The following is a 25,512-nucleotide window of genomic DNA, read 5'->3' as shown; positions in this document are numbered from 1 at the left end:
TCTCCTGTGAACCTCGTCTTCTCCCTGCCCCCCAGATGAAGAGAGCAGACATACTTTTATCAGAATTGCAGAACAGGAACAATAATAGAGATGTGTCAGACATTCAGTTCAGTTCCTCGAACAGATTTGCACAAGGTCAAAACTCTGAGTAATGATATTCACAGGTACCAGCATTGGTCTGAGATTATAGTCCATTTTTTTTTTTTAAATAACAGATTTATTGAGATATAATTAACATACCATACGATCTACCCATTTAAAGTATACAATTAAATGATCTTTAGTATATTCACAGAGTTGTATAACCATCAGCACAATCAATTTTGGAACATTTTCATCACAGCAAAAAAGAAACACCGTACCCTTCGGCAGTCACCCCCTTTCTTCCCAACCCTCCCCAACCACCAGCCCTAGACAGCCACTAATTTACTTTCTGTATAGATTTGCCTATTTTGGACATTTCATACAAATGGAATCATACAATATGTGGTCTTTTATGATTGGCTTTTTTCACTTAGCATGTTTTCTAGGTTCATCCATTTTGTAGCATGTCTTAGTAATTCATTCTTTTTTATTGCTAAATAATATTCCATTGTTTGCATATAATTCATTTTGTTTACCCATTCACCAGTTGATGGACATTTGGGTTGTTTCTGCTTTTTGACTATTATGAATAATGCTGCTACGAACATTTATGTACAAGTTTTTGTGTGAACATGTTTTCAATTCCCTTGGTTATATACCTAAGAGCAGAATTGCTGGGTCGCATGGTAACTCTATGTTTAACTTTTTGAGTAACCGTTTTCCAAAGTGGCTACATCGTTTTACATTCCCACCAACAGTGCACAAGGGTTCCAATTTCTCTACATCCTCACCAACACTTGTTATTGTCTGTCTTTTTGGTTATAGCCATCCTAGTAGGTGTGAAGTATGCGGTTCTAATTTTCACTTCCTTGGTGGCTAATGATGACCACCTTTTCATGCGCATCTTGGCCGTTTGTATATCTTCTTTGGAGAAACGTCTACTCAAATCCTTTGCCCACATTTTAATTGGGTTGTCTTTTTATTGCTGAGTTGTAAGAGTTCTTTATATACTCTAGATAAGATAGCCCCTTATCACATATATGATTTACAAATAGTTTCTCTAATTCTGTGAGTTGTCATTTCATTTTCTTGATGGCATCCTTTGAAGCACAGAAGATTTTAATTTTGATGAAGTCCAATATAACTATTTTTTCTTTGGTTGCTTGTGGTGTTAGACCACTACTTTTTATACCTCTTTAGGTGCTGAGTTGTTGCATAAGGACATACTTGATCCATAAGGCTATTTCCTACCCTGTTTCTGCCCTCCAGGCCCAGAGCTTTATCTCCCCCTCTGGCCTCAATAAAAGCCCCAGAACTAGCACTGTGCCATTTGGTCAAAACCACCCTGATCTTGTGGGCATGTTCTGGCGTGTCCAGTTAGAGTCCTTCTTGCAGTGTCTTAGAGCATGGATTCTGGCGTTAGACTCCTAGACGTGGCTCCAAGCTTCATCTCAGACTAGCTAAGTGATCTTGCCTGAAGAACTTTAAGCCTTAATAAGGTTCACTTTCTTCATTTTTAAAGCACTGTGCACATTGCAGAAAATAATTCATGGAAAGTGCTCAGCCAAGTGCCTGGCACATTATAAATAACAAATGTTGGCTGCTCCTGTAATGCTGTTGTTTCTGGTTGTTGTACTTCTGCAATAAAGCCTGGTTTCCTAGCTCTAGGAATCCCAGGTTCTGTCTTCTGACTCTGGTTGGTAACACCGTCTCCACTCTGTACTCATTAAATTGTCCTGACATCTGCTCTGTCTCTTCCTCTTACCTCCTGTCATAATGCCTCTGCACTCCCAAACAGATCACCACACCAGCCTCCCTGAGTCCACTCTTCATACAGCCCCCTAACTGCCTGCTTCATCTGGCGAATCTGTCCAACGGTTACCTAGAAGCACTTAAAACTTTAAAATTCCTCCTCCTGGGCTTGGTCTCTCTGCCTGGCCCAGGTGTGCTCCCCTTTCTTTCCATGGCCGGGGTTCATTTTCAGCGTGCACATTTCAGGTTTTCACCACTCACACCTGCCCTGTTTCCACCCCTCTCACCACCTCTCTCTCTCTCTAGTCTCCCCTTCTCCTGCAGCTACTCTAGCCTCGCTGCAGTTTCTTAAAAATACCAGGTGCATGCCCACCTTAGGGCCTGTTTCCAGCGGTTCCTTGTGTCTACAGTGCTCTTTTCCCACATACTTACTTGGCTGACTGTCTCAGATCCTTCAAGGCTTCGCTCAGATCTCCTCTGTCTAAGAATGCCGACCGTGATTACCCACTTTAACATTGCAACTCACCTACTGATCCTGGGGGCACGCCCAATCCCCCTTAGCTGCTAGATGGTCTTCTTTCCATAGCAATCATCACCTTCTACTTCTCTGCATAATTTACTTCTTTATTATTTACTGTGTAGATGTTTCTAAAAATCTTATTTGGATATAGGCGCCACATGGGTAGGATCTTTGCCTTTTCCCCTAAGAGATGCCTTATAGTTGCTCAACAAATATCTGCTGAAATGACTGAACGGTTGTGATTTGTATTTCTCTGATCGCTAATGAGGATGAACAGCTTCATATGATCACAGGCCCTTTCTGTGCTCTCTTTTGTGAACTGCCTGTTTATTCTTTTGTCCATTTGTCCATGTTTTCTTTTTTACTGATGTGAAGGAACTCTTTAGATTTTTGCGACACTAATCCTTTGTTAGTATGCTTCTTCATTTCATTTATAATCAGCACCTGTCACAGGGCATGGCACATAGTTGGCACAGAGAATCTAGTAGTGAACATTGAGACAAAAGTCATGAAGAGTCGACAAACGTGTTCAGGTTAATATCAGTGTGCGTTCGTGTTTGGAAAGGAACAAGAGAAACGCCTGTTTAAAAATAATTAAATAATTACGAGGGAAAGAGATCGTCCAACATACCCTGGCAAGCAGTCCCCACAGACGGCATCGCTGGTGACAGAACAGTTTGCCTTCTGGAAGCGGTTCACCACCGCGCAGTCCAGGCACGGCTTGCATTTCTGAAAGCCCCAGTCCTCCTTGAACCTGTGCGGCCTGCACGTCACACACTGGGCATCCTCCCCGTAGCCAAAGCCACATTCCTGCGGGGATTAACAGGCAATAGAAAGCCATTCAGACATTGCGAGCGTGAAAAAGGGAAGGCGGCTAGAACAAAGCGAAGAGCTGGTTTCATAGTGACCCGGTGCTGGCCTTCCTAGAAACCAAGGCAGCTCTTTCAGCAAGGTCAAACGTGTCTCCCACTGCTAATAATCTCTCTTACCACGGTAAGTATACTTAGTCATCCACTTTATTCAAGAAGCCACCATCATTTGAATAATAAAGGTTCTCCAGGACCCCCACGGCTGCATTACTGCCAGCTTATGGCGGAATTATGGCACTGTCTTCTTTTCTAATAAAGCCAGTCATGTGAATGCTCAGAAATGAACATCAGGAAAACAGTCAGACACTTACTCACTTATCAAGGCAGAAAATAAGTACTTTGATATCAATGGTGAGATTTTAGAAAATGAGGATAACTACATAAGAAATTTCATAAGCTTCCAAGCCTAGAAATCCACCCAGTAGAGAGCACCTTGAAATGTTTAGCTGTTTATTATTGTCTGATAGTAGGAAGATTCTTACATAGTTCTTAAAAGAACACTAAATTCTTGTTTGGATAAAACTGTGTAGTACCACAGGTTTCAAGCTTCTCTAGATTTGGACAGCAGAACACAGTACTGTTTTTCAAGGATGGGAGAAACAGATGGCTCTTTGACCCACAGATGATCATTTCCACAAGTTCAAGCACTAAGTAAATCACAGCATACCCAAAAATGTAATCATAATGCAACCATAAGAAGAACGATGTAGCTATGTGTTCATGATAGTTTAAAAATTTCACAATACAGAATTGGAAGTATGATCCCATTTCTTACAAAAATAATAATAATAATAAAATAAATAATAATAAAAAATAATAAAATAAATAATAATAATAATTATAAAAAAATAATAAGTACTAACATTTATTGGGTGTTTAAAGTTACGCAGGAACTTTAAACACATTATCTCATTAATTCATACTCCTTCCCAGTGAGGGAAGCACTATCATCATTCCCATTTCATGGATGGGAATACAGAGCTTCCCAGAAGGTATGTACCCTAACCAAAGTGACACAGCTGATGTTAGAACCAGGATTTGAACCTCCACAGTTTAATTTCAGAGTCAGACTTCAGACCACCACACTATAGGGACTTTCAGGTAGTCTATCTGACATATACAGAGGGAGATGCCTGAAAGATGACACATCAAATGTTAACACTGGTTATCTGTACTTCATGATGGCTTCTGTAGACCACTGGTCATGAAGACAGAAAAAAAAAGCAGCCAGCAGCTTAAGAGCTGCAAGCAGAGCATCTATGCGGGGAGAGAGCAGCCCACAGACGCGGCGAGAGGTGGCAGAGGGAGGAAGGGCTCTGGGAACCTCTTAGAGCCCCAGTTTCCTCATCTGTAAACCACAGTGGCCAGAAGGCAAATCCCAGTGGGTTCAAAATTTCCATTTTTCTATAAAATTTATATATTTTAACTTCTTCATCCATATTTATATACAAAGTCAACTAAGCAGTACTTACTGGCCAAAAATTAAATCAAAACTGACACAAAGGATAGTGTTGGGTGTACTCAAAAAGGGTATCAGTAATAACACGTCAATCTAGAAGTTTTACTAATGAACTCATTCACATTTTGGAAGAGCAATAGCTTCCTTCCTCTTTCCAGCTACCCTGCCCGTCTTTCAAAGGCATATCTTGAACAAACACAACAAAGAGTAGGGGAGGAAGGTCAACAACCTTCTTAATCCTGCGTGCTCCAGCCAGTGTTCTAAACCAAAGGCACAGATAGGACAAGGGGAAAAAAACATTTTAAGAACTCATTCACAAATTAGAATTTCTTTAAAATTGTTAACAGGGATTATCTTCTGGGGAAGGACTAGTGGAATTATGAGATGTTTTCAAGTTTTATAATTCTGTAATAATTTGATTTTCTTGCAAAAAGCATCTATTACTCTGGTAATCAGGAAAACAGTAAGGATAGATATTCAAAAAGAATTTCTCGGGACATGTACTAGGTCTTTGTGAGGAGGTCACTGCTATTTTTTTTGCTACTTTGTACATGGGTGATGTGATTCTGCGCTGGGACAGAGGTGTGTTTTTGCTGAGTCCTTCTGTTGCTGAGACAGCCGCATGCATCCAAAGGCTTTCTTTAAGCACAGAAGGGAGCCTCCCACTGTCTCCCAGGATCAAAGCGTGGTGCATTGACATTCGGGGGGCGGGGACCTCGTTGTTCACTGCCTCAGCACCTCCACATCAAAGGTTCATGCAAGAGCAATGCTTCAAAACCACACTGTGATCCAGGCAGCCTGGACTGGAAGATTCTCATATACAAGTTAACACATAACAAGGAAGGAAAGGGAAAAGGAAAAGAGTAGAAGGGATAACAAAGGGGAAGAGAAAGGAGAGAGAGAAAGGTACACTAACCAGGAGGAAACATCTGAAATTTTGCTGATTTTCAAGCCAGGTTGATAGAAGGGCAAAAGTGTGTATTTTCCTACATTGGATCCAAAGACACGTGAGTTTGAACGCCAACTCTGCCACTTGTCAGCTAAATTATTTTGGGAACTCTCTGATCCTCAGTCTCTTCATCTGTGAGATGGGGATAATAACAACTGCCCTACACGGCTGTTTTGAAGAAGAAACAGGAAAACACATAAAGCCTCTAAACTAAAAATCAAGCAGAGGAGGCGTCTGTCAAATAAACGACACCTATGGCTATTATTATTTTGGATTCTTTATAAACCAACTTTTTTTTTTTTAAAGATTTTATTTATTTATTTTTCCCCCAAAGCCCCGGTAGATAGTTGTATGTCGTAGTTGCACATCCATTCTAGTTGCTGTATGTGGGACGTGGCCTCAGCATGGCCGGAGAAGCGGCGCGTCGGTGCTCGCCCGGGATCCGAACCTGGGCCGCCAGCAGCGGAGCGCGCGCACTTAACCGCCAAGCCACGGGGCCGGCCCTAAACCAACTTTTCTGATTCAAGTATAATAAACCCTCCTTGACGAATAAGGGGATATTCAGTCCCAATTGTTTCGAGGCTACTTGAAATATCACTTTCCATCTAAATACTTTTATGGAATAAAAATCTTTCTAAAATGAATTGCAATTAGCTGCCTTTTAAAACAGGTACATAAAACATAATTTAACCTTACCTGGTTGAATCAGCTCCTTCATGGGGCTGTAACACAAAAACCAAGGGAGCCCATGTCCACGCAGGCCGTTTGGCTGTTTTAATGCCCCTGCCAGGCAGTCAACCATCATTCCTTGCTCCTGTAGAGCATCACTGTCTCCAACAACTCACCTTCTCTCTCCACTCCTGGGAAACTAGATAAATGATCCAACTAGAAGTGAAGGTGAAACATAAATAGATGTTTTGTCGGCCTCATCCCGTTTGAAAAAGAACATATACTTTGGCCTCAGGGAGATCTTTGTGCTTATTGTTTGATTCCTGACTGTTCTAGAGTTTATACTGCACAGAACGACCCTTTCGACCACTGTGTTTTTGCCATGTATCATTCTGTGTCACTTACATGTCATCATATTTTGTAGAATGAGGATTTCACACACAAAATTTTTTTTTGATCCATTCCACACCGGACCAAATCATGTATACAAAGAAAATAAAGATGGGCTCCAAATGCATCATATTTTGCCTTCATTACCTGGATATCAACTTACTATTTCTGCTTAAAGTTTATATGTTTTGGTGGCAGCAACAGTTATTTTCTTCGGGGTGGATTTAGGTGGAGGTTGAGATAAAGATTCGTATCCATCACTATCACAAAATAACACCGAAATTTATGGAGCATGTACTAGGAATCATACAGTCTTCTCCCGGCAACTTCTACAGAGGTTATTTGGGGGAATTTTATTTAAAATGATATTAATTATAAAATTACATTTAAAATATATTTTCTCTAAAATATTTGCCATTTTAAAAAAGATATTAGAAAACCAGCCTAATATTATATTTTTAAACTTAAAAAAAAATAGCTTGCATTTCATGATAGTCTAAGAAATTTATGAAGTGATCATTGTACATATTAAATAAACCAGAAACCTTGAATTAACTAGAAATTCAGAGAAGCTATTTCCAAGGAATTACAGTATAGTGTCCACGGCAACAACCACTTTTAGAGCTAACTGTCATATTTCTAAAGCACCATCAACATAGAGATGCTGCAATTATTTGAAATCCAGGCTACAGAGTAAACAGCACATAAATATTAAATTACTCCCAATATAAATGTCTACTTTGATGTTTTTATTTCATTCAGTAAAACTAGGTGGTTAAAATGCCTTGAAATCCTCCCCGTGAAGTTCAATAAAGAACCACCAAGAGAAAAGGAGGCGCCAGCCCCTCTGAGGGCGAGCCCCCAGCCTCCCGCCCACAGTCGCATTGCGGCCCTTCACAAACCCGTGCCACCGCCCGGCGAGAGACCATTTCTCTTTTTTCTTTTTATCATTTTTCATATTGAAAAACAACTGCTACACACAAGGTTTTTTAAAATTAAACAGTACACCTTCCTTCCCATCCCTGGTCTCTAACTTCCTACTCCCTCCACACAGGCGAACTTCACTACCAGGTTTTGGGGTAACCTGCCAGAAATATCCTCCGCGTGTGTGTGTGTTTAACACACTGTTCTGCAGCTAGCTTTTCCGTCGTCCCTACTCGACACCTCTCCCCGCGGGTCCACAGCAGCACGTGGAGAGGGGCCGCGCTGCGCGGACGCAGGCTGCCTCGCTCCAGAGCTCTGCCTCCTCGCCCTCGGGCCCCAGCGCCGGGCCGGAGCCGGCGACCGTGCGCGTCTGGTGACCCGCAGCGGCACCGACCACGTGGCCGACGGCGCAGCTACCGAAAATGGTATCAAACCGTTTGGTGTTTTCTCCCATTACTTTTGGGTAGAACTTCCCTAGGTATATCATTCTCTGCGGCAGGTTAGTATGCTACACTTGGGAATAGAAGCAATTGTATGCATGGGTTCTGGTGAGACAGACCACGGAGCACTGAGAGGAGAGAGCGAGCGAGCCATGCTGACTGGTCAGGGGTAGCCTTCTGACAGACTCTCTCCTTGACCAGACTCTACAGGCTCCTCTGAGCCACTTTTTCCATCAGGCCCCGTCCTTGGGCCTTGTCCTCAAGAGCCCGTCTGTCCAAGAACCCTGTCAGGTCGGTGTAGCCAGAATCGCTCGCCCTCAGTATCGGCTTACCTTCGATGTCTAATCAAATCTCCTCATCCTCCACCGCGCCCCCGGAGGTATCTGACCCCCACGGCCTGCCTTCAGCAAGAATCCTGTCCGTCGGCTTTGCCAGAGTTCATTTTGCCCCGATATTTGCTCCTAGTAATTTTCCATCCACTGACCCCTACCCTGCTCTCTGGCTATAAATCCCACTTGCCCATGTTGTATTTGGAATTGAGCCCAGTTCTATACTGAGGTCTCTTTGCCCCTATTGCAATAGTTCCTGAATCAAATCTGTTATTATTGCTTTACTCTGTCCTGCTCCAGTTTTCTATGTCACTTTCCAGGTTGCACTAAAGTTCTGCCTCTCATCACTTCATTGGAAGGACTGTGTGTGTGTGTGTGTGTGTGTGTGTGTGTGTGTGGTGAGGGAGGCTAAGTGGGAGGGGAAAGAAGGGTGGGAAGGGTCAGTCAGTCATTGGCCTGGGCTTCAGAATTAGATATATGTTTTATTTTTATGGAGCATGGTCTGCCATTAATATCAATGGTAGAAATGCATTTAGGATTTGAAATAATCCTATAGTCTTTATTTTTGAAATTATGACCTGGTACCTTAAAAGCTTGAAGGAAATACCTAGGACTTCCCTGAATCTCTCATAAGATCTTTTTATTAATAAACTTTGGGGTGGGAGAATATATACCTGGATTAAAAAAATGCATTTTTTTAAAAGCATTGCAGAAATCACACAAGAAGTGAACAATCCTTGGCATCTGCCATCTTCTTCCACCACTCTTCCCTGCAGCCTAGCACAGTGCCTGCGACTGATTCTTTGCTTGACCAAACTCTGCCAGGCTCCTGAACCTTCTACTAGGTCCATCTGTGCACATCCTTGTAAAATCCAGTTTTAGTAAGAACTCTGCCAAATCAGTTTAACCAGAACCCCCACCCTCAACATCCGCCTGGGTTCTTCATCCTACACCATCTCCCAGTGATGTCAGATCGTCAGGCCTATCTTCAGAAAAGAGTCCTTCTGGGTCAGTCTAGCCAGAATACCCTCACCCTTGACCTTTCCCTCTTAGTAATTTTCCATCCACTGACCCTGGCCCTGCTCCCTGGCTATAAATTCTCACCTGCCCCAGGTTGCATTCAGAGTCGAGCCCAATCTCTCTCCCCCACTGTAAAATCCCATTGCAGTGGTCCCTATACCTGCCACAAAGGTTCTGAATAAAGCCTGCCTTGCCATCTTTAACAGGTGTCATTGAATTTTTTTTTTTAACAGTACCTAACAGGCCAGTGAGTAAAAAATAAATGCTTGCTGAGTAAACAAATAGATGAACAAATATTGTTTAAGGCAGTATTTCCTAAAGTTTATTATTATTATTACTACTGTGACTATTTTCTTCCAGGGAGCAAAAGCCTGTCAAGGCCACAGCAGCCTCCCACTTGGTGAGGGCAAATAACTCTCCTGGCTGGTGGAGGTGGGCTGGGGGGTGGGGGGACGAGGCTGGGGGGTGGGGTGGGGTGGGGATGGAGGTGTGAGCAGGCTTCCTTCTCTTGGTTCCAAGGCAGGAGAGGGCTGGATCCAGCTGGGCTGCTTCCATCCAAGCTGGCACAGCAGTGGCTCTGTCACTGGGCCCAATATTTTTAAGCCACATTTGGTGGCTTTCCAGTAGCAAAATGACTCAAAGTAAACAGTCCTCAAATCCCCTTCTCTCTTTTCTCCCTCTGCAAATCCAGCACCTAAAAACACAGGCGGGTGCCACCTGCGTGTTGGAGGAGCAGCTCCCCAGACCACAGGGCAGATCCTCACAGACCATCAACCGTCCAGGCTCCAGACCCCAGGGGAGATCCTCACAGACCATCAACCGTCCAGGCTCCAGACCCCAGGGGAGATCCTCACAGACCATCAACCGTCCAGGCTCCAGACCCCAGGGGAGATCCTCACAGACCATCAACCGTCCAGGCTCCAGACCCCAGGGGAGATCCTCACAGACCATCAACCGTCCAGGCTCCAGACCCCAGGGGAGATCCTCACAGACCATCAACTGTCCAGGAAACAAATTCATGAGCCTCAGGTCTAAAGCACTATTTATTTGTACAGCCAATAAGTTATTAACTTTGGTTCTTTGAACTTTAAAAGTTCAAATTTGGACAGAGAAGAAGTTATTTGCGGAGAAAATCTAGGGCACACAAATGGAAATGACAAATTAGATTTATGTGGCTGGTGTTTAGAAATCAGCTTTTTACTTTCCTTTAATAAAACATCACCAAAGACATATGCCCCACCCCCCCAACTTTCAGTTTGTGAAAATCTGTAGTTGAGTTTTTTAAAGAAAAATTACAAGTTAGAGCTTATTAATATCTGCTAAACACCACTGGGCTTGATTAGGTATAATTAAACATAAATAAAGTGAGCAACTGTAATTAAATGGCAGAAATGAATCTCTTTATGCTTGCAAATTACATTAATTTTTTCTTATTTGACTTTCTCCATAGGGAATGAAAACAGTTTTAAAAAAAGTAGATGTCTTTAAAAATATAAAGCCGACATGCACCCATGTGGAGGGAAGTATGCTGTTGTTTACAAGAATTAATTTTTTCACATTAACTAAAGTCATCCCAATAATTGGTTAGAAAAGCTTACTTTGAAAACTGTGCCAGAGACTTGAAGTCTGTTTCAAGTGGTTCATGCAAAAACTAGTTTCCTGATTTACTGCTGGGAGGCGATTATGTTAAAAGCACATTATTGGCATTAAAACTCGGTGAGGAGGAGGACCGTGGCTGGGCAAATTCTAGACAGTAAGAATTAAAAGTCTAATGCGGTCACTTTAGGAAAACAACAATCATCTTCTCCCACATATTGCAACGCTGTTTGTTTCCATGAGCCGAAAGGATGGCCCTGTAACACTGCTACACACATGCATGGCTCAAAATGCGCAGTATGTACTACTCGTGGAGTAATGTAAACAATAGTTTGTATTTTTGCCTCAGAAATAGGAAAAAGACAATATCAATTATCTTTCTCATAAACTTGCAAAAAGCTAAACCCTGCAGTGGCAGAGAGAGAGTAAATAGGGCTCAATAGGATAAAATTCTCAAAACAGATTCCAAATGGCTCAGTGACCTGTCATACATTTTGCTGAAGATGGAGGAAAACTACTAATTAAGCTGAATTACTGAAAAGAACCTAAATGAGAGGAGATGATGTTTGGGGCTTTCAGGGAGGGAACTGGAAACGTGAAGAGCTGATGAGATGAGACTGCTCAGGATGGCACGAGAGGCGACACAGAGGGTGACACAACGATGGCTCCACTTGGCAAGGCCAAACAGGGCCGTGGAGGAACAGAAACAGGTGGCTGTGTGGAAGCCAGCGGCCAGGCGGAGGGCGGCTCAGAGAAGGGAGAGGGAGAAGGCTGGCCGGGAGGCAGCTCTGCCCTACACAGGCATTAGATCCACACGATTTGGACACCTCTTCTTTCAGAAGCTGGTCCTAAGCCAGAATTTCTGGAGGAAAGTTCATCATTCTAGAGCTGCACTGTCCAATACAATAGCCATCACCTCATATGGTGAAATTTAATTAATTAAAATGAAATAAAATTAAAAATCCAATTCCTTGGTGACACTAGCCACATTTCAAGTGCTTGATAACTACAGAGGCTAGTAGTTCCCATACTGGATGGCACAGATACGGACCATTTCCACCATCACAGCAAGTCCTACTGGACAGTGCTGCACCAGAGCATTCTCACAATGAGAAACAGATCATGACCCCCAAGTGGCTCCACCACCTTCCCCCAGCACTCACTGGCAGCCACTTACTCAGGGTGACACTGGACAGATCAATTAACCTGTCCCTCAGTCTTCCCATCTATGAAACAAGGTAGTTTTACTCCCTATTTAAGACACAAGTTGTAAGGATTCCATTATTTAATATATAAGGATCACATGGAACCTGGCTCACTATAATAAACATCAGCTAATTTGTTTAGCTATTTTGGTTGCATGATATGTATTACAGAATAATAATTAAAGACATATTTGAGAGCTAATACATATTTGTTATGTTACGGGACATCCTTTAGACAAATATAACCCAAAGTATGCAGAGTGAAAGGTTAAAATAAGTAATCATTTAAAAAGTGGCAAAAGAATGAAGGGGTATCAATTTAAATAAGCAACAATGCTATTACTGAACTTGGAGCATCTGTGCGGACTTCTTACAATCTAATAATTGAAAGAAAATGAAAAGAGGTTGGGGGAACCACTGACCACATACCACAGGTCTGCCAAAGGGCACACCACCTCCAGGGAGGCTGTTCCAGCAGCTCCCACCAGCCCCAACTACATGTTTTATATGGTACAGCCCTAACAATGGGAAAGCAAGCACACACACCTTGAGAAAAAATAGAACTGAATGTCTTCCCCCCAAAATAATAATTAGGAGTAATAAAACCACAGATGGAAATTTTAACCGTCTCTGCTTACCCGAAGTATTTCCAAGCTTCAGTTTTAAGACGCAGGCACATGTAATTCAAAGACTCTCATGACCCAGCGTTTGTTATTTTAGATAGAGGGACACGATATGAGAAAATGGACAGAGGTTTTCAGCTACGTTTAGTACAGTAAGACAAGTAAGATAATAATGTTAGAATAAAGGTCATTTGAAAGCTTTTACGTCTGGTGAAAATACACTTTTTTAAAAAGTTTTAAAAGAAAACTTTAGTTGTGGATATCAATAATTTGATCCAGCGTTCTACTTGTTGATAACTAACCTTAAAATATTTACTTTTGGTGGCACAAGCAGTTAAGTGTGCACGCTCCGCTTCAGTGGCCCGGGGTTCACAGGTATCCCAGGCGCGCACTGACGCACCGCTTGTCAGGCCATGCTGTGGCGGCGTCCCGTATAAAGTGGAGGAAGACGGGCATGGATGCTAGCCCAGGGCCAACCTTCCTCAGCAAAAAAAGAGGAGGATGGGCATGGATGTTAGCTCAGGGCTGATCTTCCTCTCACACACACACAAAATTTACTATTTATTATGCTTTCAAAATTTCAAACAGCACAGGTAACGAAAACAGTCAGCCCCAGTTAAAAAGGTGAGTGCTCTCAGACTGATTCGTTTCATTACAAATTAACAGGTACCCCCTCTGACTACATATTTAGTATTTCAAGTAAAAAGCAACTAGATTATTTATAAATGGAGTTGTCTGAAAATTTTAAAAAAAGCTTAGTCTTAGTCAAAAGAATAAGTTTCCCCTGGATTTGTAAAGCCTGCCATAATCAACCCGCTGAACACCCTTGTTCAGAGATTTATCTGATTTTAACACACTCAGAACTTACTTTCCCTTCCTCGGAACGGTATGCTATCGCTACACACTTAACAAAGGCAGCCTGGAAACACAAACTGCAAATTCATGACCGGACAGTAGAGGAATCTCTAGCCCCAAAGTAATTGCTTACAAAATCCTCAAGCTCTTTGCCTTGATTAGCTAACTGGGAAATAAAAATAATATTTATATTTCCATTGGTATGTTTGAATCCTTTGCCTCTCTCTTTTTGTTAAATTTAAATATAATTTATATATCACATATTACTTTCAGATTTACAACAGAATGACTGGACATACTTATATATTGCAAAACGATCACCACAATAAGTCTAGTTCACATCCATCACCACACATAGTTACAATTTTTTTTTCCTTGTGATGAAATTTTAAGATTTACTTCTTTAGCAGCTTTCAAACACACAATATGGTATTATTAACTATAGTCACCATGCTGTACATTCATTTCACGACTTATTCATTTTATAGCTGGAAGTTTGTACTTTTTAACCCCCGTAAGCCATTTTGCACCCCGCCCCCAAACTCTGGCAACCACCAATCTGTTCTCTGCATCTATGAGCTTGGTTTTTTTGTTTATTTTAGATTCCACATGTACGTGAGATCTTACTGCATTTGTCTTTCTCTGACTATTTCACCTAGCCTAATGCCCTCAAGGTCCATCCATGTTGTCGCAAATGGCAAGATTTCATTCTTTTTATTGCTGAATAATATTCCACTATACACACACACACACACACACACACACACACACACCACATTTCTTTGATCCATTCATCCATCGATGAACACTTAGGCTGTTTCCATATCTTGGCTATTGTAAATAATGCTGCAGTGAACAATGGGGTGCAGATATCTTTTCCAGTTAGTGTTTTCATTTTCTTTCACTAAATAGCCAGCAGTGGAATAGCTGGATCATATGGTAGTTCTATTTTAAATTTTTTGAGGAACCTCCATACTGTTTTCCATAGTGGCTGTACCAATTTACATTCCCACCAAAGTGCACAAGGGTTCCCTTTTCTCCACATCCTCGCCAACACTTGTTATTTTCCACCCTTTTGACGATGGCCATTCTAACAGCTGTAAGGTGACATCTCATTGTGGCTTGGATTTCCACCTCTGCCTCTCTTCTGTTTTGCATCTTAGAGCATGAGCAAGGCTCAGTTGCTAATTTTATTTACTATGAGCTAAAACCAAGATAAAAGAGTTAGGAAAAATATTATTTATAATACACACACACAAATTCATTACTAGATTTAAGGGTCACTTTTTTTTCCAAAAACTATCTGAGGTTGACTGATTTGTTTACTCCTTCAGCAAAGATATACTATGTGTCTGTCAGGAGCCAGGCACTCTGTTCAGGCACTAAGGATGAAAGCTGAAGGAGCTGACCGTCTGTCCTCCAGGTGGACACCTCAGGTCACCCAGGAACACGGTATGCACTCGTAACATCCGTGCATCTCAGTGGGTCTTATGCATCTAACTTTTCAGTGACATCATTACCTTTACTTTTATTCTTTCTCACTTGATTTGTCCTGGCCTTTTTTTTTAATGAAGAAAATGATAGTAAATATTGAAATGGAAAGATTAATAAATAAAATAAGTATACAAAGGCAGAATTATTCAGATTGTTTCCCTTTGATTGCTTTCAATGTAACAGGGTTGGACGGTTGTTTCAATATTTGGGGAAAACTGCTACCTAAGAGAAAAAATATCTCTTCTGGATATCCATGGGAAGTTATGAAATACAGAAATTGTTATTAGAGATAATCTCAGAAGATTTTTTACATAAAAAAATATTAGAGCAGACAGGACTTTCATCTTCTTGTCTGATTCTCCAGAAAATATTTTGAGGTTACATTTCCTAGAGTCAAAGGATGAAAATTTGGGAGCCATTTCTCAGAAATAATTTACTCATCCCTTAGATTCTGTGAAGTTTCATTCAGATTTCCATAGAGATTTGGGAAAAGAAGGACTTTTCTTCTTCTTTGAGGGGTAGAAACATCATCATCTATTTTCCTCTTGGGCACTATTGCATTTTTAACTGCTTTGTTCACTGATCCGAGGTATGCAGAGCAGCTATAAAGGATCTTTTTACACCTAACATAGGAGAACTTATGTCTGAAAATGCACATTACTTTACAATCGACAGGGACTGAAAAATATCAGCTGAGATGCTACAGTCAACCAAGATCCTGAAAGCCACTACTTATTTAACACAACAAGCAGAGAGAGGCCATCCTCCAGGAATTACTCCTGGAATGCATAATTCTTTGTTTCCTGCTGTTTGCAGATCACTGATCAAAACCTATGAATGACAAGACTCAACTTTAAATAATGGCAGTCTGTAGGGAAAAAGGACTTCTCTTTTAAAAGTCACTTTAAATAAAAAGAAAAATCTTTTGTTCCTTTTCTAACAGGAAGACTTTGATGCTTTATTTAGAACAAAAGGATACATCAATTCTCCCCATCTAGTAACATCTTCAAAAGGTCAGAAAATAAAGCAAATGGATGTATAGCTCTGAACACGCTCACAAGAAAGAAAGGCCTCAAGAACATCCAAGACTCTGAAATGGGCCCTAGAACACACTGCTTCTCAACAAATACTGGTTAAAATGAATATACTTCAAATGCTTCTGAGAGTAACATACACTCAACATGGGGAGATTAATAATAATTGCATTGTCAAAGGAATGTTCAAAACCCTGGTTTGGAAAAGAACTGCTTCCTTGGAGGATGGTTACTGAAGACATCGCTGGGCTCTACTTCCTGACAATGGTCACATTCATTTTAAGAAAAAGAAGGCCCAGTAAACGGTAGTATTACCATTTTCTGTTATCAATGCTTTGTTTTTAAATCCTTAGTAGAATATTGATTCTTTTAATTAATGCAAATAAACCTTAAAAGTTATATTCCTTCAGTGAAATATGATAAACACTAAATTATATAAAACAGTGACATCTATTGAATTCTGGTTATTAGAATCTATGCTTTTATCTCAGTAAGATACATGAATCAAAAGTATTGAAAAGGGGGGGCCGGCCTGGAGGTGCACTGGTTAAGTGCGCGCACTCCACTTCAGCGGCCCTGGGTTTGCAGGTTCGGATCCCAGGTGCACACAGATGCACCGCTTGTCAAGCCATGCTGTGGCGGCGTCCCATATGAAAAAAAAAAAAAAAAAGTAGAGGAAGATGGGGCACGGATGTTGGCCCAGGGCCAATCTTCCTCGGCAAAAAGAGGAGGATTGGCATCAGATGTTAGCTCAGGGCTGATCTTCCTCACCAAAAAAAAAGAAGAAAAAAAAAAAGTATTGCAAAGGGAATTGTGTAATATTTGGCTAACGTGACATAATGAACCAAGAATTCTGTCATGGTGTCCATATCTTCACTAGTAATTATCTAAGAGAACTTAGCTAAAAAAGAAGGCATTTTAAAAACACAGACCAACAACTTTACCATGCATGCAATATCTACCTTAGACAACTCCATGCCTGGCCCACACTGCCTGCAGAGCATGCAATTTCCAGACCGATCCCTGAATTCCTGTTGTCTACAGTCTCCTGTTTCACAAATCACTTCACATGCCTGAAAAAAATGTTTCACAAAACATTATTGTAAAGTAAGTTAATTAAATTTTTTGCAAGAAAGGAACAATATCATCAGTATTATTCACACAATCACTGAATGTAAACATTAATTCACAGTGAGCCCAACTGAATTTTCACTTTAGGAAGAAAAAACGCTTTCTGAATAAGTCAGTGGAACAAACAGATCAATAAGCCTGATTCTTTTCTGTGGCCCCTGAATGAGGTCTCCCTTTTTCTTGGGATTAATCACCATCTTCCTCTGGTACTCTTCTGAGTATCCAAAGTTAAGACATGACTTAGAGCTGCTCTCTGTTCTAGCAGAGGACGTGTAAAAGAACAGTCATGCAAGACCCTTTTGCAACCTACAAAATTCTGGATTTAAAACAATGTTTTTTGATCTTCAAGAAATATAAACATACTTCAGGGTAATGAATTAGATAAATAAATAAATGGAATCAATTAGGATAGCTACAAGAACTTTGCTATTATCCTTTAGACATATCTGCCACACAGTTTTGATGTAGAAGTTTCGATCTTTTTCAGTTGAAGTGCATTTACTTAGAGTTCGTCTTTCAAAAAATATTATCTGAACATCATGAGATCAATAAAATTCTTGATGATAATGAAGATGACAATAGCGGTCATATTCTCTGAACTCTTCAAAGGAAAAGCGCCACATAAATATGAACTTACATTCTTACTGATGACCATTTAAATGGGACCTAACTATACACTTTGGTTCACAGCATAGGACTTAAATGGAAAGATTATCTACTTTGGCAAAAACAGAGGCTGTAAATTATTTTCCAAAATAATGGCCTTTTTATCTTATTTTATCTGAAAACAGTAACTTCACCTTATACATTATGATCCTACAAAAGTGTGTTTATCTGCTTCTTAACAGATAGTATTTCATAAAAAATGTTGGTATTAATAGAATCTCAGATTGGTGACGACATTCAGTTCCACCTGTTATGGTAAGCAGGCGTGCCCTCAGCAACATTCCTGACTAATGAAAGCCGAAAACCTGAGGAAGCATTGCGGGTAAAGAGACTGTTGCTATGTATAATGCCTATCACACAAAGGCACACAAAAATTGTTTTTTTTTTTTTTTTGTGAGGAAGATCAGCCCTGAGCTAACATCCATGCCAAGTCTCCTCCTTTTCTGCTGAGGAAGACCAGCCCTGAGCTAACATCTATTGCCAATCCTCCTCCTTTTTTTCCCTTTTTTCTCCCCAAAGCCCCAGTAGATAGTTGTATGTTGTAGTTGCACATCCTTCTAGTTGCTGTACGCGGGACGCCGCCTCAGCATGGCCGGAGAAGCGGTGCGTCAGTGCGCGCCGGGATCCAAACCTGGGCCGCCAGTAGCAGAGTGCACGCACTTAACCGCTAAGCCACGGGGCCAGCCCCCCACAAAAATTGTTTTTGATGGTTATAATAATGAGCAATTATTTAGCACAAACTACCTCCGCCTTTAAGCAGGAGTATTTGTAACGATGTCTGCCAGTCTCCTTAAATAAAACCAAAGCCTTGACCTCTACAGCAGGCAGGAGGGAGAGTTCAAGGCAGGATTTAGGATTAGAACGTGATTTGGGGCTAAAGGTCTTATAATCTCCTCCCACCTCTCTTAACCCCCCTTCACTAGCAATCTGAGAGGAGCCTGATTTTATTTAAGAGAGGCAGGAGACTCCCTTCTACGGCAGAGAGACTGTAATCGCTTTGAGAAAGAAATTCCACAACCTCCCTCCTAGACCATTTATTCCAGTGTTTAACAATCTTAACTGAGAGAAAGGAAGTTTTCCTTATATCTACCTGAATCTCAGATTCCAATTTGACCCCATTTCCTCTTACTTTGTCTTCCAAAAAGACTTTATGGACTGCCTTCAGTGTAAATAATTCTTTTGATATTTGTAAATCATGATTATATCTCCAGATTAAATAAGTTTCAATTCTTCTGAACACCTTCATAGATCCTTTGTCTCAAGCTTTCAAACATTAAAATTCTCCACCCGTCTGTAATGAATGCTTTTTGGAAGCAAGAAGGATATAAATAACTATATAAAAATAATAGCTCTTGGGGCCGTCCCTGTGGCTTAGCGGTTAAGTGCGCGCGCTCCGCTACTGGCGGCCCGGGTTCGGATCCTGGGCGCGCACCGACCTCAGTGTTTCTCCGGCCATGCTGAGGCCACATCCCACATACAGCAACTAGAGGGATGTGCAACTATGACATACAACTATCTACTGGGGCTTTGGGGGCGGGGGCGGGGGTGGGAAGGAGGAGGAGTGGCAATAGATGTTAGCTCAGAGCTGGTCTTCCTCAGCAAGAAGAGGAGGATTAGCACGGATGTTAGCTCAGGGCTGATCTTCCTCACACACACACACACACAAAATAATAATAATAATAGTTCTTTCAAAAATCTATTCTAGGGGGCCGGCCCAGTGATGTAGTGGTTAAGTGTGCACATTCCACTTCAGCAGCCCGGGGGCCTCGCAGGTTTGGATCCTGGGCACAGACTGACGCATCGCTTGTCAAGCCGTGCTGTGGCAGTGTCCCACATAAAGTAGAGGAAGATGGGCACGGATGTTAGCCCAGGGCCACTCTTCCTCAGGAAAAAAGATGAGGACTGGCAACTGATGTTAGCTCAGGCTCAATCTTCCTCACAAAAAAGAGTTGATTCTAAATTCTTCACAAACTGTGTAAGTCATGGGCTCCGAATTAGAATCGATGGTCTTGTTAGGGTTTAGGAATTGTTGTGAGAGACATATGCCTATAAACCCAAGGTAGCATTGCCATGGGGCTACAAGGAACACTGCCATTTTATGACTTCATCTAAATTTAAATAAAATAATTTCAACAATTGTTACAAATGTCCAGACCCAGCAGCAATCTTTGACTTATTAATTAAATGTAACAATGGTAACATGCAATTTGAAAAATTTTTTAAATATGGGATTAGACATAGGAAATAGTTTTGGCACTACTTATATAAATTCTTTCACCACATTCTTATGAAAATAAAGAGTTGACTTACCAAACAGGCTAGTAAAACTACAATGGTGAAAAATGTTTTCTCTTGTTCTGGTAGCACTTTTAAAGCCATTGCTCTTATTAAATATATTTACTGTTGCAGAGTTCTATAAGATAAGAAGATACAGTTAACATTAATAACATTAGTGGTCTCTCTATTTACTCTGTTTACCATTTGCTAGATATTCTAGGTAATATCATTCTGTTTTAAAAGGAATCACCTTTAAAAAAGATACAATAGGGAAATAATATGTAATTCTTTAAAAATTTAGGTTATGAGAATTGAAGCTTTGTCTACTTACATACTACATGCAAAACTCCTACTGGCTCTGAATTCCCAGGCTATACATGCCTTTATTTTCTACCCAGGTGTCTATAGTGTCCAATCTACTTCACCCAGTAGAGAATTACATTCGAACAGTGACTATACAAACCTTCCATTTATATGGGTTTAGTTTGTGCCAAGAGGATAACAATAGTGATAAAACAAGCACACGTGCTGAGCACTAGGTGCCAGGTACTATTTTCAGCATGTTAACTGATTTAACCTCCACAACTACTTGAGAAAGTAGATACTATCGTTATCTCCATTTTGGAGATGGGAAAACTGAGGCTCAGAGAAGGCTGAGTCAGTTGCCCAAGGTCACATTGCTGGTAGGAGGCAGAGCTGGATGCAAACCCAAGTGGGTTGGCCCCAGTGTCACATATACTCTGCAAAACCATCTGCTCTGTTGAATAAAAATGGTATGCCTGGATCTTGGGCCTTCAGCTCCAATAAAAAGCAGACATAGCTAACATTTGGCAATTTGTGAATTCTTCCCCAAACCAGCACAGTGCAATTATATTAGCAGAAAAATAAGCATTCATTTAAAAACATCTAAAAATCATTTACAAGTGATGAAACTGGAGGCACTAATCTGACATTTCAATAAAAGATAATCCAAGCCTCTTGATCTTCACCAGAAATGATCTAAAATGTAGACACAAATCTGGTTGTTTTTTTTCAGATCCACACAATGTCAAGAGAAGAGATTTATTTAAAAAAAAAAAGAGAGAAGACTCATCCAGTGGCTCCATCTATCAGGCAAAGAAACAACGGTTCAATTTCCCCTTAAGAGTAGAATCTTCCAAAACTAACAGAGACCTAGAGCGGATAACCTCCCTATTTAGAAAGAAACCAGAGCAGAGAACCGGAACCGTGAGCCAAATAGCTCAAGAAAAACAATAACAATAACAGCAAAGGAAGTAGAGCTGGCAGGCTGCTCTCTCAACTGTGGGCCAGGCAGCCAACCAGGGTGCGCCTGAACACAGGCTGGAGCTGTACAGCCCGATGGTCATTTCAGCTGCCTGAGCAGGGCCAAGATTCAGAGCAATGAAAGATCATTTTTACATTGTTGAATGAAGGACCCATTTTGAATGAATTCAAACAACTCCTTCTGCTTTTCCAGCTTCTTGGTCATAGCTTTTTTTTCCCCTTGCATATGTCAAAATCATCCAGCAATTACCCAACCACGCAGCTTGCTGATTGTGTAGACACAGGACTGGGGTCGGCAGAGAAAATCACATTCTGTGAAAGGTATGCTTCAGGTTATCTTTCTCAACATGGTCCTAAATTTTTAAAAATGTGCTAATTCTTAAAAGTAAAAAACATAAGGTCTATGTGGAATTAAACTAATATGGAAAAGAGGATATAAATACCAAAACATTTACACAAAATATGAGAAAAAAGACATTGATAAAGTCAGTCAGTGCGCACACTAATTGAGCAACAAGTTGGGACTGAATACTCTACTAGGATTCTGTACTAATTCCCGTGGAAGCGGACAAATCCTGCAGCATCTTCGTACACAGGCAGTCACTGACATGCACACCAAGTTCCAAGTCATGGCAATATGATGCTGACTTCGTAAGATACGCCTATTTTATGTACAAAAATAAATATGCCAAAATATTACCAATCTTTATGTTTATACTGTGGCATTCTGGGTGAAATTTTTCCCCTTTTTCCTAAAAATTCTTTATAATGTAAATATTTCAGTAATGAAAAAAATTTACGTATAACGTTCTTGGGGCAAAAAGGTTAAGTGATACGGTCCTTCTTTAAAAGCTTATAAATTAAAAGAGATGATGAGATAAAAACCACATAAACACTACCACAGAAAGGAGAAAATTAACTAAAGTACTATAATTTTTGCATCACAAAGAGATTTTTTTTTTTAGATGATAGAGTAGAAAGACATTAATGGAACTATACCCTATTGCTGACTTGTATTATTCCCCCAACACACATGTTAAACTGACTAGCTTGAATGAGTTTGTCCCCGCAAATTATTTTCTAAACTCCTTAGCTTGGCACCTGTGCCCTTTATAGTCTCACCCGCTGGCCTGCTGTCTCATCACCGGTCACTGCCCTCACTGCCCATCCAGCTCAGCCACACTCAGACACGCTCGTTTCCGCTGAACACTCGTGACCTTGCCCTCTTGCACAGACTGTAACGTTGGTCTGGAGAGCCTTTCTCCTACTGAATCCCTCCAAGAACCAGCTCAACTGTCACCCTGCTGAGAGGTGTCCACGACCAAGCACAGTGAAGACTTGCTCCCTATGGCCCTAAAGCCCTGTCTACATTCACGTGCAGTATTTATCATACTGCAGAGCAGTTATGCTTATCTGTATGCCATCTTTACTCACCAGACTGTACGCTCCATTAAAATGGGACCCCACCTTACTCCTCTTGCACTCCTGTGGCTAGCATGGTGCCTGGCACATAAAGCCACTCAGTGAACGTCCGCTGAATCAATTAAGTGAATGAAGAAGCTGAAAACAGTGAAGACGATATTGTGGAACACAAGTGAGGTTTGGCTGCACATAGACTTAATTCTTCTGTGGTGAATAGAATAAACACTCTATTTCAGACATACTCTATTTCAGACATACATATGTACAAACTATCTTAGTACACCTCCAAGGCATTAAGTGCATCAGACAAGACAGGATTAAATAATACAGTGATGTGTTTTTAAAAATCCCAATTCACTTTAAAAAAAGGAAGCAGTTCTCTGCAGAAGATTTCTTACATGGGGAGCTGGAGATCAAAATGTGCCACTAAAATATGTCACTTCTCTTTTCTGTGACTTCTCTTTTAGCTTGGCTTTTTATACCAAGAGATGGAGAAATAACTCAGACTGGGTAGATTGTCCTGACAGCAGTTGGGATGATCTAAAGTCAAGTTCGAATAGTTTTCTGCATGTAAATTCAATATGGGTAAAAAAAAAAGCCTAGGTTTTATCGAGAACTGTCAGAGGAAAATGGCAGCCAGAACCCCTGGGTTTTCAGCTCCATTTCTTAGCAACGTCACTTTGAGACACACATCTGTAGAGACAAAAACAGAACCTATCTCACAGGGCTGTGGCGAGGATTAACTGAGATAATGCGCTTACAGTGCCTAGCCAGTGCCTGGAACAGAAGAAAAGCTTCATCGACGACGACGGATGGTTGCTGATGTTGCTATTGTTGCTGTTGTTCTTGAGAACACCACTTATCAGCTGTGTGAACTTGGACAAGGTACTTAACCCGAGTCTCAGGCTCATCACCTCTAAATTGGGCATAGTGATGGTACCTGCCTGCTGAGATCGCTGTGAGGCGTAAGTGAGTTTAACAACTGTAAAGCACTCACAGGAGAGTTTACTGATATAAACTGTTTCTGGCCCACAATAAGAGCTATGTACGTGTCAGCAAGGATTGCTGTCACTGTTAACGATATTATCGAGGATCAAATGATCCAATGTATGTGACAGTCCTTGAAGACTACAGCCTGTTAGACAAACATGAGACATTATTCAGATGGTCACAATTGAGTGGCAGGTCATGTTTTAGACCTTTAGACGCACAGGCCCGCAGAAAGCATTCAAAGACTAAGAATCGACCCAAAGTTTGAACTAAGCATTTATAACATCAAGCGCTGTGTTAAGGCTTTATGAGAAGTATAACTTTTTTTCCTTACTACCACACTCTGAAGTAGATATTTATCCCCATACGATGGGAGAGAAAGCTGAGGGGCAAAGGAAACATGTACCAGAAAGGGTGGAAACCAAATCAAATTCATGCCTGTTGACTCCAAAACACGGGTCTCAGCCATTCTGCCAGGGTGACGTAGGGCTGTATCCTACCCCAGGGCAGCATCCAAGAGCCCTTCCATTTGGCAGAGAGGTCTACATCACCAAAACCAACACTATATAACAAAATGATACATCTAATGATTTATCCACTTATTCAACAAACTTTGGTTAAACAGGTATAGGTACCTGAAGGAGGCAGTGCCAGGCTGGGGGAGGACACTACATGGGTGTATGCGGAGGGCCCCGTTCAGCAGGGAGGGTGGGATCTCCTAAATGTCTTTTATTACAGCCTGGCCAAGGGGTATTCAGAAATAAACAATTTAGCTGGTGGAACGTTATAATCGTGACCTTGAATTTCCCAGAATAAAATGAAATACTTTATGAAATGCTGTGGCATTCAAAAAAAAAGAGGAAAATTTAATGAAACAACAAGTGTTTAAGTAATACTATTTGAAACAAAAATAAGGCAATAACAAGGTATTTACTGAAAATGTTTTTAACTTCTGGACATTCAGAGTCTGGCCCAGATAGAAAAATGCTTTTACATATTCACTGTTCTATTTACTTGAGGATGACTTATCAAGCACAAAATACACAAATTATTGAGATTATGTACGATGGGTCCACTAGGGTTTTCATAGCTTGTCAAAATATCCAGACTAGACAACGTCTACCAACAACATAGCATCCATTTTTGCAAAACCTGCACAGAGAAACTGGCCCCAGCTAAGCAATGAGGAGAAGACTAATAATGCCTGGTTTACTGTGTTTTAGGAGTAGGAACTTCTGCCTCATATCTGCTCTTCAACAATATCGAGCAGGGGGGAGTGTCAGGAGAACCAGGCAAGCACAACAGGAGAGACAGGAGCCTAAAGCGCAGAGCTGGCAAACACTGTCTAGCTGCGCAGAAAGCGGCTGCTTATCAAATTGAGCTGCTCAGCCTGCCCATTTGAATGAATGGTAACTAACACGGATGTGTCCTCTCGGCCAGCCTCTAAAGGGGATAAATCCCACAGTGCTGAAATGTATACCCTTTCCACTTCCTTGTCCAAATCATGAAGTCCTGCGCTGGGATGTCAAC

General features: G+C 41.1%; 1 protein-coding gene across 6 annotated transcripts in view; it reads right to left on the bottom strand.

Annotated features, from left to right (window-relative positions):
• Positions 1-25,512, bottom strand: part of TNFRSF19 (TNF receptor superfamily member 19) — a 94,152-nt gene that overhangs the window by 55,188 nt on the left and 13,452 nt on the right. For 4 of the 6 annotated variants that reach the window (XM_058547850.1, XM_058547855.1, XM_058547852.1 and 1 more), the window contains exons 2-5: positions 23,005-23,130; positions 20,320-20,422; positions 17,175-17,285; positions 2,988-3,166 (exon numbers count right to left, since the gene is read on the bottom strand). In XM_058547850.1, the coding sequence (XP_058403833.1) occupies positions 2,988-3,166; positions 17,175-17,285; positions 20,320-20,388 (359 nt within the window). In that variant the 5' untranslated portion in view covers positions 20,389-20,422; positions 23,005-23,130. The remainder of the gene's footprint in view (positions 1-2,987; positions 3,167-17,174; positions 17,286-20,319; positions 20,423-23,004; positions 23,131-25,512) is intronic. The other 2 variants (XM_058547851.1, XM_058547854.1) reach the window with 1 other exon arrangement.

The sequence above is a fragment of the Diceros bicornis genome, chromosome 9 (assembly GCF_020826845.1).
Source record: "Diceros bicornis minor isolate mBicDic1 chromosome 9, mDicBic1.mat.cur, whole genome shotgun sequence".
Classification (NCBI taxonomy): domain Eukaryota; kingdom Metazoa; phylum Chordata; class Mammalia; order Perissodactyla; family Rhinocerotidae; genus Diceros; species Diceros bicornis.
This window is presented reverse-complemented; position numbering and strand designations above follow the sequence as displayed.